This window comes from Theobroma cacao, chromosome 5, assembly GCF_053813885.1.
Source record: "Theobroma cacao isolate CCN51 chromosome 5, ASM5381388v1, whole genome shotgun sequence".
NCBI lineage: Eukaryota > Viridiplantae > Streptophyta > Magnoliopsida > Malvales > Malvaceae > Theobroma > Theobroma cacao.
In genome coordinates, this window is record NC_142643.1 from 1,106,266 (window position 1) to 1,123,151 (window position 16,886).

Genomic DNA, 16,886 nt, shown 5'->3' on the forward strand with positions numbered 1-16,886 from the left:
AATAAACGGATTATTAGTTATAGAGATTTATGATAAATATCATTAATTAAATATATTTTTAAACAAGTTAAACCAATTTAATAAGTTTGAGATTTGAATTTTTGTGTATAAATTGTGTATTAAAATAGTAAATATAATGATCAAAAACTTAAATTTATTTAACTCATATTTGTGTCATATACAAAATTGTTTGAATCTTAACAAATAAGATAAAGAGTTTAAAAAATAAAAATTGAGAACTTAGAAAAGAAAAGATAAATTTAAGGTGACGTTTGGTACTTTACACTGCAATGTGATTATAGGTAATGTGATTGCAAAGAAAATAACATTACAGTGTTTGATATACAAATAAAATAATAATTAAAATAAAAAAAAGATAATATTACAGCTTTTAATTTACAAGTACTTTGCTGAGAATGTAATATTAATTTTCAAAATTACTCATAATTATTAAATTATAAATTTAATATACTTGTATTTTTATTGTTAATTTTTATATAATATAATCTCTTAAATATATTTTTAATATCATATATTTTTATTTATTTATTATTATCATAATATTTTTTATTTTTATTTTTAATACAATCTTTTATATTATATATTTTATTTTAATTTCTTTTACCTATATTATATAAATTTTAATTCCTTATATTATATTATATTTTAATTTTTAATTTTTATATTATATATTTTATTTTAATATTTTTTATTTTAATTATAATATTATAAAATATTTTAACAAAGTAAAAAAGTTAAATGGTAAAAATATATTTAATAACATTACAGAGTGTAATGTAATATAATTGCATTGATTTTATACTATAATTACATTATATCTTTTAACTGTAATATGATTATATTGTTATTTTATATTATAATAAATTATTATAAAATAAATATTATAATATAATTTAATTAAATAAGTTATAAAAAATATACTTTCAATTCTCCCGTATCAAACGCTAAGAAGAACGGCGAATCCTAGTAACCCGGTAAAACCGAGGGTTGTTGGACAAATCGAGGTAGGTAAGCAAAACCGGGAGACTACCACGTGTTGCCAAGTAGGAGTCTTTCGGTCATGGACAACACACGGAAACATGAAATCTTTTAGTGACGAAAATACCCTTATTTGAGTTACGTTATAACTAGTAGTAGACCGATTCTTTAGTTGTTTGCCTCCCCTGTTCCTCAACAACCCCCGTATCCAAACCATTTAAAGTTAAATTAAACCTTATTTTCTTTTCCTGTTTGTTGTTTTAATGCATGGAAGGCGAATTTCGAGCAATTTTCCTGTTTTTTTAATGTTTAATATTATTATATAATTTCATTTAAAGAGTTCCATTTAGCAATTTTTTTTTACATTAATGATCTCTATTTTAAGGGTATTTGCACACTGATCATCTCAAGCTTGCTTCTGTTTCTGAGCCTACAATGGCTGCTGGATCATTGCTACTTCATTCTTCTTCTTCTTCTTCCACCAAGCCTTCTTGCTTCTTGAGCAGATACCAATCGAGTTTGATCGAATCGAGGACGACCCAGCTCGGGTTACGAGGTAGAGTCCTTGGAAAGCAGGTCAAATGGGAGAGCTTGAGCTTGTCATCGAGAGGGAGAGATCATGCTTTGAAGAAGAAGGAGAAAGGAGGAGGAGGTGGAGGGGTGGTGGTGAGGTGTACGGCGGAGGGGATAGAAAGAAGGGTGTTGATCGGGGAAACAGCGTCGTCCGTGAGGGTGCCGGAGAGGTTCAAGGTGGTGGCTTTGATGGCCTGCGTCATGTGTTTGTGTAATGCTGATAGAGTCGTAATGTCAGTCGCCATCGTTCCTCTTGCTGATAAGCTTAATTGGTCAAATTCTTTCCTTGGCGTTGTTCAGGTAACAATCCCGAAATCATCTCTCTTTCCTTTTACCATTCTCTTGAAGATAAACAGTTTTCCTCCATTGTTAATCAGTTTCATAGAAAAATGAGGGGAAAGAAAAAATGGGGTAGGTGATTTGAGGGGTGGTTGGCAAAGCTTGAGGTGGTGGGTTCAGCCAGCAACGTGAAAACAGAAAATTAAGCAATACATATAAACCCTTATATATATACATATTAGTAAACGTAAACAAACTTTCAAAGCGGCAGAGTCCATGGTCTGTACTGTTCTGTGGTTGTTTGGACGAGGAGAGTGGGTCTTGTCTACCTTAAAAGGCAAGGCCCACTTCATTTTAGCGGTGGACTAAGTGGTTTGAACCGAACCCCAAAGAGTAATATACTAGTTTGGTAGCCCAGCAAGTAGTTTGCTTATGTCCAATGTCCTTTTCTTATTAGCATATTCTTGTTCATCATTGGTTATTGGTTATTGGTTATGCTGATGAGTTTGCTTTAATTGGTTGAAGTCATCTTTTCTCTGGGGGTACATATTCTCCTCTGCGATTGGAGGAGCCTTGGTGGACAAATATGGAGGCAAAAAAGTGCTGGCATGGGGTGTGGCTTTGTGGTCTTTGGCTACCCTTCTCACTCCATGGGCTGCCAACCACTCAACCATTGCTCTCTTGGCTATCCGGGCTTTCTTTGGTCTGGCTGAAGGTGTTGCCCTGCCCTCCATGAGCACCCTCTTATCAAGGTAATGCCACCTCAGTTCTCATTGAGTTATGTATTTTGTAGCAATGTTTTGATTAACATTTGGCTTTCATCATGGTTGAAGAATGAACTCAAGGTATTCAAGATAGGATTAGGTCATGAACTAGTTCATGATCAGTTTTATAGTTTAAAGAATATGATGTTTGGCCTTTCTCCCTGGCTGATGAAAGCTGTTCTTTTTTTTCACTCTTTAGGTGGTTTCCAGGGGATGAAAGAGCAAGTGCAGTTGGTGTATCCATGGCAGGATTTCATCTTGGAAATGTAGTGGGCTTACTTCTGACTCCAATCTTGTTGTCATCCATTGGAATTTCTGGTCCTTTCATTCTCTTTTCGTCTCTGGGACTGCTATGGTTGTCATCATGGGTGTACAAAGTTACAAGTGATCCGAGAGAAAGTCCATTTGTCAGCAAATCTGAGCTGCGACTAATCCAGACTGGGAAAACTCATCCTCCAGTAAGTACTGGTGAGAGTCCACCTATACGCCTCATCTTATCAAAGTTACCGACATGGGCAATCATATTTGCTAATGTAACTAATAATTGGGTGAGTTTTTTCATCATATCTAAAACTTCTTAGTGGCTTCATTAATTCTTTTATGAATATGTAGTAGTAACTCCTGAGACATTCATTTTATTTCAGGGATACTTTGTTCTCCTCTCATGGATGCCTGTTTATTTCAGGACAGTAAGTAGCTTATCTCTCATCAATTATTTCTTCATTTACCAAATGCTTTAAGCCTAAAACAATTTGAAGCCTTTCGAAAGAGTTGCTGGCATTCTCAGCAGCTTATAACTTTGTAGGGTACTACTTAATGAGTACGGATACATGCACATAAGCTTTTCCTAAGTTTACCTGCATTGTTCAAGCATCCAGAGACCTGTATTCTGACTCTTGCTGGTGTGTAGCATGATGAGTACTTTCATTTTCTTAGTGTAAAAAACTTTCGCTACTGGATGAATGCAGGTGTTCAATGTGAACTTGAAACAAGCAGCTTGGTTTAGTGCTGTTCCATGGGGGACAATGGCAGTTTCAGGTTACATTGCAGGTGCAGTATCAGATTCCCTAATTAAGGAAGGCTACTCCATAACATTAGTCCGAAAGATCATGCAGGTAAATCTTTCAAAGCTATTTAACATCTTACAATAACAAGATCACATAGGACACATTGCACTCTCAGGACTCTAAAATGAATTCTTTAAAAAAATTTGGTTTTGATGGCTAAATATTAGCCAGAGCAGATGATAATAAGAACACGCATCATAGAAGAAAAAACCATGGTAAAAAGACCTTTTGAAATTGGAAGTTCACTCCTAATTTTCATTGATTTCTTTATTTTGCTGAAAAAGATGGCAACTGCTGATGTATATTTGTAAATGTAATAGTCTATAGGCTTCATTGGCCCTGGGGTGTCACTGCTCTGCCTAAATTTCGCAAAGTCACCTGCAGTTGCAGCTTTATTTATCACAGTAGCGCTGAGCTTCAGTTCTTTCAGCCAAGCTGGTTTTCTTCTCAATATGCAAGTAAGCTTCATTTGTTTGTCACCCTAAGATCATAACTGCCCTTAACTTTTCTGACTACTCAACAATATTTTATCAGAAATAAAAGAATTTACCATTAAACTAAAATGCTGCTTCCTTGGATTATCTGATCAGGACATTGCACCTCAGTATGCAGGATTTGTCCACGGTACGTTAAAGCCATTCTATCTAACAACTAGCAGATGATTTTAGTTCATATTTACTGGAGCTTTTGCAGTTTTCCTTAACTTGAGTTTCCATATTGCCATCACTAACACAGTAAGGCCATTCTTAATGGGAACAGGCATAGCAAATTCAGCAGGGACACTGGCTGCCATAATCAGCACCATTGGAACCGGTTACTTTGTACAGTGGTTAGGATCTTTCCAGGCATTCCTCAGTGTCACAGCTGGTCTCTATTTCATTACAACCATTTTCTGGAATCTGTTTGCTACTGGGGAACGAGTTTTCTAATCTCGAAGAACATAAATCGATAAAGCAGCATCTAACAACAAGGCCCATACTGGGGATGTGACAGGAAATCAACAGAAGTTTAATCAAGCATTCAAAAATTTTGGGGGTTAATCACTTTTAGGCATGATTCATGAATGGTATAACAAGTGAATTTTTTAGTAACCGTACAGTTCATTCTTTGTTTTGCATCTGGCAGAAGTGCTTCGTTCTCTTCTTCTCATTGTACATTTTTCTCTTTCCCTACCTGATATATTGATCAGATATCACTGCAGAACATTAAATTACCATATCCAAGCTTGATATATCAATTTTGAAAGAAGTTATTTTCTGAACTCTGTTCTTCTATTTTCTTCCTCGCACTTGGCAATGGAATATGATCAGAAAGACAGAATCATGAAATTTCACCAAAATGAAAAACAAGAGAGGACCGCAGACCACTGTTGCGAGTCAACCCTGCAACTTTTGTTAGAGATAATGCCATGAATCCATGATGCTGCCATTGTTGAATTTAAGGGTAACCTGCCAATGTAGAAAATTCAACCAGCTAATGTTCTATTATTGCTATTATCATCCATCAATATTTGGCAAATACTAGCAACATATAAATTATTTGCCTAAATAATCATGAAACTGTACTGATACAAAAAAAGCTACTAAGAAATTGGTTGACTTTGGATGTCCTGTAATCAAAGTGCCATAAAGTATCTAACAATTTCCATGGGACAAAGTTTTAGGTGGAACTTGTATTTGTACAAAAATAATTAGATAAAAACTCAAATATGAAGTCCAAAATGATCACTTAAATTATCTCCTTGAATAGATTAATTATAGGTAAATATCTTTCTCTTTTGGCTTGAAATATATATGTCAATAATAGGAAAGGAGTAATACAAATTTGTCTCCATATTCTTTTTTTAATATGATACGATATATTTAATTTCTCACCATAATATTTAGTGTTTATTTGGAGGACGTAAGTCCAAATTTTCTCCATCACACATCTCAGCTGACAAAGCCCACATAACTGTTGCATATGAGACTCAGAACCAACTTTGATTCCTTCACCCTAGAGACAACAACTATTCACCCTTTTCAACTCTCTTGCACTACTCACCTTTCTGCTCTCCTTCCTTGGATTTTCAGCCTTAATTACATCAATCCAGCATAGTTCCAGCCTTTCAGACAGGGAGTGACAGCATCCCATAATCTAAAACAATCTCCATCTTTTATAATTTTACTTTCTTTAACAACACCAGTCAAACCCGGTTTTACCAACCACTTCTTAATTTTGTCCTATTTTATGTGATTTTTAACCAAAACCCACCAGTCAAACCAACCCAAGATTGAAGCTTTTTGGCTTAATTTCTCGCAAAGTGATCAAATATCTCTATTGGGTTCTCTTTGTTTGTTCTTAAAAGAGATGAATTTCAGGAGCTTGGAGGATTTTTGGGCCTTTTATGTGAATCAGCACTCGAAACCATCTACTAGGCGCTGGCACTTTGCAGGCACACTCTCGAGTATTCTATTATTGATTTATTCTGTGTTGTTTAATTGGTGGTTCTTGGTCTTTGTGCCGATATTTGGTTATGGACTTGCCTGGTACAGCCATTTCTTTGTGGAAGGGAATGTTCCTGCCACTTTTGGGCATCCGTTTTGGTCCCTTTTATGTGATTTCAGGATGTTTGGATTGATGCTTACTGGGAAAATGGATAGAGAGATCAAGAGGCTTGGAAAGAGACCTATCTTACAGGGCTTCTAAGGCTCTATGTAAGGCTTTTTCCTGTTTTATTCATGATAACAATTACTTGTATCTGTTTTTTTCAGGATGCTGTCAGCTCTAGTTGAACTCATGTTGATTATATCTTGCTTCTGATTATGTTTAGATAACTTTTTTCTTAAATTTATGATGAATAATTGAGTAGAATTCAACAATAATTTGACTCAGCTGGATGATTGTGGTCTTTCTGAATGATAGGTTAGATATTTTTGGTTAAATTTACCAGAAATCAGAATGGTATTTATGCTGTTGATGTTTATATGTAACATGAAGAATCAATTTGTTCAGATCACTTGCTTGTGCAAGGCCTGGATTTTGGGTTTGGTTCTGCTTTAGGTAGGTAAAAACTTAATAGAAGTAACCTTTAGATTGTTAAATTTGAGGAATGATGCTGTCAATAATTCAATGAAGGACAGGAAGAAGGTGGACACATACATGGTTCAGCAGTGTTCATCCCAGAATAGGGAAAATTGAATATCATCTTACCCTTTTTCGAAACACTACTACGTATTCACTTCACAAACTGCTCAGACTTATTTTGATTGCTGCCATGATGATTAACTTATCAGCTCAACTTATCTTTAAGAAAGCCATTTCTCAGCCATGGTGTTTGGGCAAAAGCTTTTCTGACATTTTCTTAGGCACACAACCTTGTTGACATTCTTCTCACTGAGAATATAGTCTCTAGGCTGTATGTTACCCAATGACACTGTCGGTACTTTGCTCCTTGGTTCATGTTCATGATGATCAACCTGACTTTTACGCTGTCGATAATCTTGAGGACTGCCTTTGTATAAGCTAAGGAAATCTGAACATAAGATTTGTATCCTAGGGGAGCTCAGTTTTTGGTTGAATCCCATAATTGAAAATACTTTGCAAGCATTTACATTGAAAAGGGGAATGGAATTGTTGCTTTTGAATCACTGAAAAGCTGTTTCACCATTCATACCAACTATTGCTATTAGATAGACATGAAAAAATCGTCAGAAATGATTGTTGTCTTTAGTTTGAAGCGAGGAACCCATGTGCTGCCTGGTTTGAACAACCTGGTTTGTGATTTTGTTTTTTCTAGGACTAATCTTTAACATGGCATGTATCCATGAATCATGATACAATCATTCTTTCTAGAACTGAATTTGGTCGTGGATATGAAGTACCAACAACTCAGCATGAATTTGACTTCGAAGTACTCCCTCCCTCTCCTCTCCTCTCCTCTCCTCCTTCCCTTTCGTGTGGATGTGTTTCTCTTTGTAGGGTCAAAATCTATTTCCTCATATTGAACCAAGCATAGTGTCAAAACGAAGTTATGAAGTTAACTATCTAATGGGGAAGAAAGAAAAAAAGAAATTAAACAAGCTTTATTTCATTCTTTGAGGTTGGACGGTAAGCATGGTTTCTGGATGCAGCCAGGTCTGAGGAAAAGCTGTCTTTGAAAATTGGATTCATGAATAGCTTCAAACTTGGCAGAATCAAAAGAGACAAAAGGTTTTGAGGAGTCTGTCAGACAACCTTGTGACCATCCCAGCTGGTCAAGGCCAGCCAAGAACGATCCTCTACGACTTCAACCGGTCATCATGGACCAGAGAGGCTGTTAATCACGCTCTGATCACAAGGCCATAGTTCATCCACCAGACTTGAGATCCTGTCTCCTTTGTGCTAAAGGATACAGAGGTACGAGCCTATAGAACAGATCCTGTTCAAGTAAGGTCGTATTATATTAATCTTGCTTCATCTTATAAATATCAGTGATTAATAATCTGAATTTTCGATGTGGGAATCCATCAGACCTTAGCGTTAACGGGCATCGTTTCGGATGCCCCTTTGCAGCCATTATTATTTAATGTATAATAGAATTAGATTTCTCCTGGCAAATGCAAAGTTTTGATTTATAATCTCATTAAATGAAACTATCTTTGGTTAATTATATTTAGCAATCTTTTTTACGATTGCATATAGTTTATCTGTAAATGTAATGCCAGTCCTGACCTTTACTGGATTTAAAAATACACACGAACCATTTTAGAACTAAGAATTGTAGGGCTTTACCCCGTAGGGAGCCCTTCCAGAAATTCTCTAAGGCCAGGGCCGAACCCAGGCCTAAGAGGGGGTTTGGAAATAGTTTTCAACCAGCAATAGACGCGCCTCGGTTAGAACCTCACTAGCTGCGTCATTGCCCCAAGCGCAAAGATGCTTTCCCCAACCGTCTCAGCTCAGAATTTGTAGTGGATGCAAGGATTGTCATGTTATTCTCCTCTCCATGTGGGATTATGACTTAACCATTTTGGTCCATTTTTCTCTCTGCTTATATGGCAATGGAGATATTTAATCGAAATTATGTACCTTATATATTTGGCATTAAGTTTATAATTAAAATTTACGATTGAGATCAAATGCGACTCATATTAATAATAATGTAACATACAATTTATAATTTGACAAAATTAGATGATAAATTTCAAAGATAACCATATAACTAGGATTAATTATTTAATTAATACCACATGCTTCAAAATTTGACAAAAAAAGAGTTAGAAGTCATTGACAACTATTTTTGAGGAAACCCAAATGTCTTCATCAAAGATTCTAGTAGATGGTCTAAACTCTGGTTCAATTTTTCTTTTTGTTTTTAGTGTAATAAATAAAAATGTTATGACTCTACCTAAAATCTATATCCAAGTGACAACTCTAGTGCAAATTTAGAACCCATATTCTGTGTTCGTGTTGTTTCCTACCCACTTACCGATTTAATAGCAAAGCTTCTTGAAGCCGTGCATAGCATTCTAACTCCCAGTATCGAAAGCTTAACACTCGAATTGGGTAGGGGCCGCGCGAACGCAGGCCCCCGCTGCCACAAATTATGACGTAGGCTCTCCCACTTGGGGAGACCTTAGAGTAGCACCCCTCCGTAGTGCAATGGAGGTCACTGCCCTAGGCCATGGATCTTCTTGATCGCCCATCGACCCCGTCCAGGTAAGTATGTTTCAAAGGTGCAGCTTGGCTCCTATTTATATTCCAGAGCTTTGTTAGAGTAGTAATCTAAATGATGTGGGACTTTGCAAAGTAAAACTGAAACATAGATAAAGGGAACCACACTCTCCAAACTAAATGCGAGCTGCGAGCTGCAAGCTCTTTGCAGTAATTAGACAAGGAGACCTGTGGTTCTGCAGAGAGTAGCTTAATTGGCGGCCTTGGAACGTATTTTAACTTATCCCATTGAAACCTTTCAGCTCAACTATCTTTAAGGACAAGAAAGCCCTTTCTGAGCCATGGTGTTTGGGCAAAAGCTCTTCTCACTGAGAATGTAATCTGTAGGCTGTCGGTTACCCAAATACACTGTTGCGTAGTTCCTGGGTTCATGTTCATCATGAAAAGGGCCTTGGAATTGTTGCTTTTGAACCAATGAAAACCCATCTCACCATTCACACCTACTATTGCTATCGGATACACAAGGAAAATTTTCAGTGATGATTATTGTCCCCATGAATCATTCTTTCCAGAACTGAATTTGGTCATGGATGTGAAGTACCAACAGCCCAGCATGATTTTGACTTCGACGGACTCCCTCCCTCTCCTCCTTCACTTTCGTGTGGATGTGTTAAAAGGGTGTGCAAACTGTTATTTTGATTAGTTCGATTTTAGATATGTAATAATCGAATTAACTGAATTCATATTTAAAAATAATCAAAATTGAATCAAATTATACAAATAATCAAATTAACTCAAATCGAACTAATTCGATTAGTTCGGTTCAGTTTTCAAAAACCAAACTTGATAAAATTTTTATTTTTTTATTTGTGTATATTTATTTATACTATATTTTTTAATAAATCAATATTATAAAATATTAAAAATGATAATAAAAAAATAATAAATAAGATGGATATTTATATAATTAAAGAGCAACTAAAGAGAAAAAGAGATTAGGTTTAGGATTTATTTTTTATGAAAATTTTCATAGTACCCTTACTTAAGTTCGATTAAAAATTTTCTTAACCGAAACCGAACTGAATTAATTTTAATAACCGAACTAACCAAATTAAAAAAAATGAACTCATTTCGATTCGATTCAGTTGTTTGATTCGAATCTGCTCACCCGTAGATGTGTTTCTCTTTGTAGGCTCACTCGCTCATGCGTAATCATAGTAGCAAATTGGGAAAGGTGTCGACTTTTGTTAAGGATGTTAATAGATATTTTGTAATTGAAATATTTTACATTACTCGATTGGATTAAATTAAATTAAAATATCTTGTAATCAAATTCAAATAATAAAATTCCTTGTTCTAATTAAGTAAAATTGGCATTTCGGATATATAAGCATGCAAATAATAATGGGAAAAAAAAAATCTATTTCCTCATATTGAACCAAGCACAGTGTCAAAATGAAGTTAACTATCTAATGAGGAAGAAAGAAAACAGAAACTCAAATTCGACTATGTTACAATTTTCGATCTCCTTGATAAAAAAACTCAAATTTCAGAAAGGCCAAATTTTCTAGACAATGGAAAATCATTTTGATCTAATGCTTAATGTCATCTATATCAGTGGCCTTTGACTTAAGAGATGTAAACTATAGCATGTGTTGCGGTCCAATTTGGTGCAGTCGTCACAAGTCAGTGTTTCGGGAGAATGACGGCAAGGGCATGGCGTCTTGCGGACGAAGGATGACGAGCACACCAAACATCCCCAGCATCGGGATGACAAGGAGCCATTTCAGGAGTTTGTAGTAATACATGTGGAATGTAAGGGAGAAGTCGTCAGAGAAATGGAGTCCATTCCTGTCGACCATCTCCACGACAACAGTCCCCGTAGTCCTTACGGCTACTGTCGGAAGTTTTATCCGGTATTTCCCGGGACGATCAAAGATCTGGCTTTGCTTTATCCTTCTTTCACCTTGGTAGTTACCCGGAACTAACAATGTTGTCTGCCATTTTTCAGCATATCAGAGAATGAAACAGTTGGCAGTACTTGAAAATAAAAGGGGACAAGAAAGAAACATTTGAATTGCTTTTAGCAGTTGTAATTTTTGCATGAACATGGTGGCTTACTGTGACATTGTAAGGTGCTTGGAACCCAGATGGATATCTATGTTTATCCACAATCTCAATCTCCACCCAGAAGCTTTTACCTTCCTCATCACGGAAAGCTCTTGATGAATGCGTAACATAAACCCCCTCACGGTTATAACGGTATGCAAAATTGTTTCTTCCTTGGCTAGTTGATCTCCATGCCTGAAAATGAATTATAATTAAATAATATTTAAAATTCTAAGCAAATGCACAAGAAAAACAGTCACATGTCTGGTTCAGATCTATCGTGCCTTGAGGGGATGGTGTGGGGCAGGGGTTGAGAAGCAAAAGACATTTCCATTCATAGTTGTAACAATAAGATCTAGATCATCACCACCATCAACATTGTCTGCTAACACCATGCTATACCTGTCATGAAATGGTCCAAATATAAGATAAAGAAACACGAAAGGAGCATTGGAAAGATATGGAACTATAGGGCCAGGGCATAAGAATGAAAAACTTACGAAGTTTCACCAATATCAACAACATCAGCACATGATGTAGGTCCATCTATCAGGTACAGATAACCGTCAAAGGACGTTGTAACAATAGTCAGTCCCTTGCTTTTCTCCCCTCGTTTATTTAAATCAACTAGAAGAACTTGATTCATTACTCTCCCATGAGTTCTATATGGATAGGGACGAACTACTGAACCATCTTTTCCGCTCAGAACATAAATATTCCCTGATAGCGTGGGAATTACAAGATCTGTGTGGCCATCTCCATCAACATCACCAACAGCAGGACCCTGCGGAATGAGATGATATATCAGACAAAATATCTTAAAGTAATTAGAAAAGCTATCCATCTTGTGTATATCAGCTCAGCACTTGTCTCTTTATGCATTATTTAGTCCAATTTAGTGGTTTTAAAGCGGAGCAAAGATACTTGAACAGATGGCTAACATGCATCCAGGGCATACAATAAATGAGCATATCATATCCCTTCATGCAATAGCAGAATTAGATAATCTGGAGTAAGAATCATATAAAATTATATAAAAAAAAGACACTAGCAGAATCATATAAAATTATAAACGAATATACAAACACTAGCAACCTGCTGTAAATGATCATACCTTCCATATAAAATCAAAGCTACAGAATGGATGCTTCAACTCACCTGGGGAACCAGACTCTTTAAATGAACTTCCCAAATTTCTTCCCCTTGTGCAGTCCATGCTGCAACATTTCCATGCGTATCTGTTGTCACTAGCTCAATCTTGCCATCATCATTGATATCAGCTGCAACTACTGCACTTTGAATTTCCGCCATTTCAAGAGGAAATTTTTGTCTGACATTTCCTGAATGAAATGAATAATTCAGTTACAAAATTGGTAAATAAATTGAAAGAAAGTTGTTTATAATTTAAAGCCATTTCAATGGGAAATACAAAGATGTAAGATCTTTGCACAGTAAGTGGCTTCCAATGAAAAACATCAATCGCATGAGACAAAAACTTTTAAAAAGAAGAAGGAAACAGAGTATTGTGACACAAGGAGATGATGTGCAATCATGTTGCAAGAAGATGAAGTTCATGCAGAAGAATCTGAAAGTGGTATGGAAGCAAGGGTGACAAACCATATAAGGGATTACCAACATATTCACATAAGAACCCACATAATTGAATCAAAATCATGTAGCAGGCAACAAACTGAATGTAGAAGAAGAATAATCCAAAAGGAGATTTCATAAAAAATTGAGTCATGAGCTAAGTAGTTTCAACATTGGAGTAGATTTGGCAACTAAACCACTTGCAATTTGCATAGGCACAGAAGTGGCGAATATTGATTAGCTATGTTGTGAACTATGGGCAACTCATATAAGACATATTGTAGGAAATATAAACTAAAAATACAGGGGAAATTGATTAAAGAAAAAGGTTAGCAATCTAGAGAAATTACCATGGTGATCCAATACATAGAACAAGCCAAATGAAGTTCCAACAAGGATGTCCAAGTTTCCATCACCATCCAAATCAACAACACTCAGAGAAGAATATATATATGCGCGAAAGTTGGAAGTATCTGTACTTAAATCTAAATCTTTTATCCACTTAACCTGCTTCGTATCAAGATTGAATACGACAATGCCACCAGCAACGTATTTTCCAATTTCAATACCTCCAAGTTCCTTCATATGCTCTGGGTTGTCATAATACCTAACATATAATGTCAGTTTTTTAGCTCCCTCAATTGTAAAAGAGCACCCCTCCTTCCACGAAATACAAATTAACATAAAACAGATTGTAAACGTTAAATATGAAAAGGGAAGAAGAGAAGGCTATAATATTCCTTGAATCAATTTCAAGCGGCACTTGAGAGAGAACCTAGACTGCAAAGTCATATTGAAATGTTAGGAAGAGAACTTACTCATGATCAAAGAAGTAGGAAACAGCAACAATCATTTCTGATACCCCATCATTATCAATGTCTGCTATTACCTGATGGAAAATTAGAGAGCAAAATTTTGTGACTGTTATATAAAATTTCACTTGTGTCAAACAACGAAGTTCCTCCTTTAGAAAGAAACACATTATCTAATTGAAATCTATACTCACTGGAGTAGACAAGATGTGTGAGTCAATATTCACATAATCCTCCATTTTCTCATGTTGTCCTTCAGTCCACTCCTCATCTCCCCACATGGATTCATCAACATAATCATCATAATCATAACTATACTCATCAGCCAATTCATCACTATCACGGAATAACTCAAAAGATGAATCTGCATCTACTTCTAACCCTTGTTCATTTTCCACAGTAGCTTCCTGAACCTTATCTTTTGAATCAGAACTACCTTCCTGAGAACCTTTTGAGTTGTTATCTTCTAGAAGCCGTCGCCCAGCACTTGCTCTATTATGTGCTTCATTGTTTCCGACTGATTCAGTGTTTACAGAAGTATTATCAACAATGGTAGGCAGCTTGATTGTATCTTCTATTTGACTTCCATTTGTTTTCTTTCCATCCTCCGCATTGGACAAGTTAACCTTGCTAGAGTGATTTTCTATTGATTTTGAACCCGTAAGGTTAGATTCAAGTATACTTCCATTTGTTTCTGCAAGGATAACCAACATGTATTGCTTTGAGTCCTTTCATGGGAAAAGAGTGCTTCAGAATATAAATAAAACCACGCTCTCCTAAAGTTGTTTTAGATTGCCCTTTTTCAAAGAAGAAAGCAATAAAGCAGAAACATAAATAAATTAGAAACATATGGTGCAACTTAATAGCAGAATAAGGGACTAACTTCTGCAAAAAGAACAATAAATCCCTGCAAGAAATGTGCTGTATACTTTGTGCCAGTTTATTGTCTGCATACTACCATTATGTAGCAGAGCACAAGGGAGCTTTCTTAGCAACTAGTATGAAGTGAGAGATTAAGATATTGAGAAGTAACAGGGTATAAAATAATTGAAACTTGGGAATAACATACGGTTCATTGCATTCATTTTAGCAGCTTCCTGGACGAGTAAATCATCCTGTACATCTGGATGAGAACGGTCCACTGGATCAGGATGCAATCCCACATACCAATCTTTACGAACTCTTCTACGAGGTACCTCCAATTTATCAGTCATCATGTAGCCTGAAACCCTACAAACAATAACCTTTGGACACATTAGCATGCCAAATATCATAATAAATAGTTCATTTACCAACTTGAGAGCATTTTCGCTAATGAGCAATTACACTAAGACAAATCACCTGAAAAAAATCACTTCGCCATTGTAAGTAGCCAGAGCAATTTCTCTCACACCATCTTTATCGATATCATACAAGAGAGGACTAGAATGCACAGTTGACTGGTGAAAAGCAGGCCAACCTGACAAATTATTGAAAACTCATTCGCATCAACTTCGATCAAATTACTTCAAAACTAAATAAACATGTTCATTTCCTAAACTTGATTCAACATGATCATAGAAAACGAAGCATCGGTACCTGGCATTTTGTCGCCATCAGAACCTTCCAAAACTTCAAGGTAGTGAACAAATGAGGGAACCACTATATCGAGCTTCCCATCACTACAAATTATACAACCATAATACTAGAGTCAACTCAATTATTATAACCGATCAATTTACTAATAAAATCGGCAAATTTCTGGAAAACGAAATGAAAAGAAGTAAAATTTAATATAGTCAAAGCTCACAATGCGATTAAAACATGAACTAAAAGGAAGAGTAAAAAATTTCACCTATTGATATCGGCAATTAACGGAGTTGCATAAATGCTAGAGCTGACTTCCGTTTGCCATCTAAGTTCTAAATTTCTAGGGCACCGAGTGTTCAACAAGGCATCTTCATCCCTACACATTCATACACACAAAAATTTCCTCACAAAAATAGCTCCTCTAATTGAATTCGATTTACCAATCCAAAAATAACAAAAGAAGAACTTACATTTCGGGATAACCAAGCTCATCGTCTGTGGCGCCTCGTTGGCGGAATTTATTTTTGGAGTCCTCGCCATGAGAGAAGCTCGAGTGACTAATCAAAAGGAAAAGAATCCACAAAACCCTAATCTCGAAGGATTTCATGCTGTGATCTTCGTTTCACTCCAGATTTTGCAGGAAGAAATAAAGGAAAAGAGTGATCGAAATGAAGAGTAAAATCCAGACGATAGAGAGTGAGAATGAGATGATTAATGAAGGAGTGGATAAACCCTGGATGGATGGGTGAAGATCTCTGTCTCCCTCTCAAAGGAATTTTCCAGCTGACAGAGGAGCTCGGAACATTGACGATTTTGACGAGATGTGTACTGAATTCAGCTCTACTTTTTTATTTTTTCGACAATTTTTTTATTTTTTTAATAAAAAATAAATGTTTTTATTTTACGTCTTTTAATCTTTAATTATTTTTCATTTTTATTCTTTTTATCAGTTTTTGAGTGCGACGCCGAGCAAAATTCTTTCAATGAGTTAATTTTTTTTAAAAGAATTATATTTGATGTACCTTAATATATGTCACAATTTTGTCCGAAAGTACCTCAGCTTGTAAGTGATGAATTTTTGAATGTCTAATATCACTTTAATATATAATAAATGTCTAATATCACTTTAATATAAAATAGATGTGAAATTCATCTCTCTCCTCTTTAAAATATAACACTTGATATAAGTTTTGAATTTGTTAAAACATAAATGGCAAATGATATCAAAATTTATTTACTTTTATTGATATAATTTTTCCCAAATTGAGAGAGATTGTGATCAAGATTCCAAAATCGAAATAAATTCAAATCAAGTGACAAGTTAAGTGAGAAAACATGTCACCTGTTTCATAATTCAGAATTTTTTTTCTTAATAAATATTTATTTTTAAAAATTTTCTACTTTTACCGTGTGCATAGAATATAAATCCATAAATGAAAATAAAATCAATTGTAAACATATGGGTTGCTTTTTGCTCCTTTTAATACCATAAG

General features: G+C 35.4%; 3 protein-coding genes and 3 non-coding genes across 7 annotated transcripts; 2 read left to right on the forward strand and 4 right to left on the reverse strand.

The window, feature by feature from the left end:
* The first annotated feature begins 1,189 nt into the window (after nucleotides 1–1,189).
* PHT4;2 (phosphate transporter 4;2) lies at nucleotides 1,190–4,943 on the forward strand. The gene is made up of 8 exons (XM_018120710.2): nucleotides 1,190–1,872; nucleotides 2,377–2,603; nucleotides 2,815–3,163; nucleotides 3,260–3,304; nucleotides 3,584–3,730; nucleotides 4,003–4,140; nucleotides 4,273–4,306; nucleotides 4,442–4,943. The coding sequence occupies exons 1-8, from the start codon at nucleotides 1,435–1,437 to the stop codon at nucleotides 4,609–4,611; spliced, it is 1,548 nt and encodes a 515-aa protein (XP_017976199.2). The 5' UTR covers nucleotides 1,190–1,434; the 3' UTR covers nucleotides 4,612–4,943.
* Nucleotides 4,944–5,643: 700 nt separating this feature from the next.
* Nucleotides 5,644–8,309, forward strand: LOC108662328 (transmembrane protein (DUF962)). Of its 2 annotated transcripts, none has more exons than XM_018122347.2 (2): nucleotides 5,644–6,378; nucleotides 7,799–8,309. In XM_018122347.2, exon 1 carries the CDS (start codon nucleotides 6,032–6,034, stop codon nucleotides 6,368–6,370), a length of 339 nt encoding a protein of 112 aa, XP_017977836.1. In that variant the 5' UTR covers nucleotides 5,644–6,031; the 3' UTR covers nucleotides 6,371–6,378; nucleotides 7,799–8,309. The 2 variants fall into 2 exon arrangements, with proteins under 2 accessions (XP_017977836.1, XP_017977835.1); XM_018122346.2 differs by having other exon boundaries at nucleotides 5,645–6,378; nucleotides 7,795–8,309.
* Nucleotides 7,883–8,099, reverse strand: LOC148762324 (small nucleolar RNA U3). The gene has a single exon (XR_016026766.1). It is a non-coding gene; the product is annotated as a small nucleolar RNA U3 (small nucleolar RNA).
* A 117-nt stretch (nucleotides 8,310–8,426) lies between the features above and the next one.
* On the reverse strand, nucleotides 8,427–8,577 carry LOC148762325 (U4 spliceosomal RNA). Its single transcript, XR_016026768.1, has one exon. It is a non-coding gene; the product is annotated as a U4 spliceosomal RNA (small nuclear RNA).
* A 628-nt stretch (nucleotides 8,578–9,205) lies between these two features.
* LOC148762326 (U1 spliceosomal RNA) lies at nucleotides 9,206–9,366 on the reverse strand. The gene has a single exon (XR_016026578.1). It is a non-coding gene; the product is annotated as a U1 spliceosomal RNA (small nuclear RNA).
* Nucleotides 9,367–10,715: 1,349 nt separating this feature from the next.
* On the reverse strand, nucleotides 10,716–16,432 carry DEX1 (defective in exine formation protein (DEX1)). Its single transcript, XM_007026733.3, has 13 exons — nucleotides 15,864–16,432; nucleotides 15,659–15,769; nucleotides 15,403–15,485; nucleotides 15,166–15,283; nucleotides 14,894–15,054; nucleotides 14,019–14,518; nucleotides 13,831–13,901; nucleotides 13,363–13,619; nucleotides 12,581–12,762; nucleotides 11,923–12,206; nucleotides 11,707–11,824; nucleotides 11,435–11,617; nucleotides 10,716–11,310 (listed from the first exon to the last, which is right to left on the reverse strand). The coding sequence occupies exons 1-13, from the start codon at nucleotides 15,998–16,000 to the stop codon at nucleotides 10,993–10,995; spliced, it is 2,523 nt and encodes an 840-aa protein (XP_007026795.1). The 5' UTR covers nucleotides 16,001–16,432; the 3' UTR covers nucleotides 10,716–10,992.
* Between the last annotated feature and the right edge of the window lie 454 nt (nucleotides 16,433–16,886).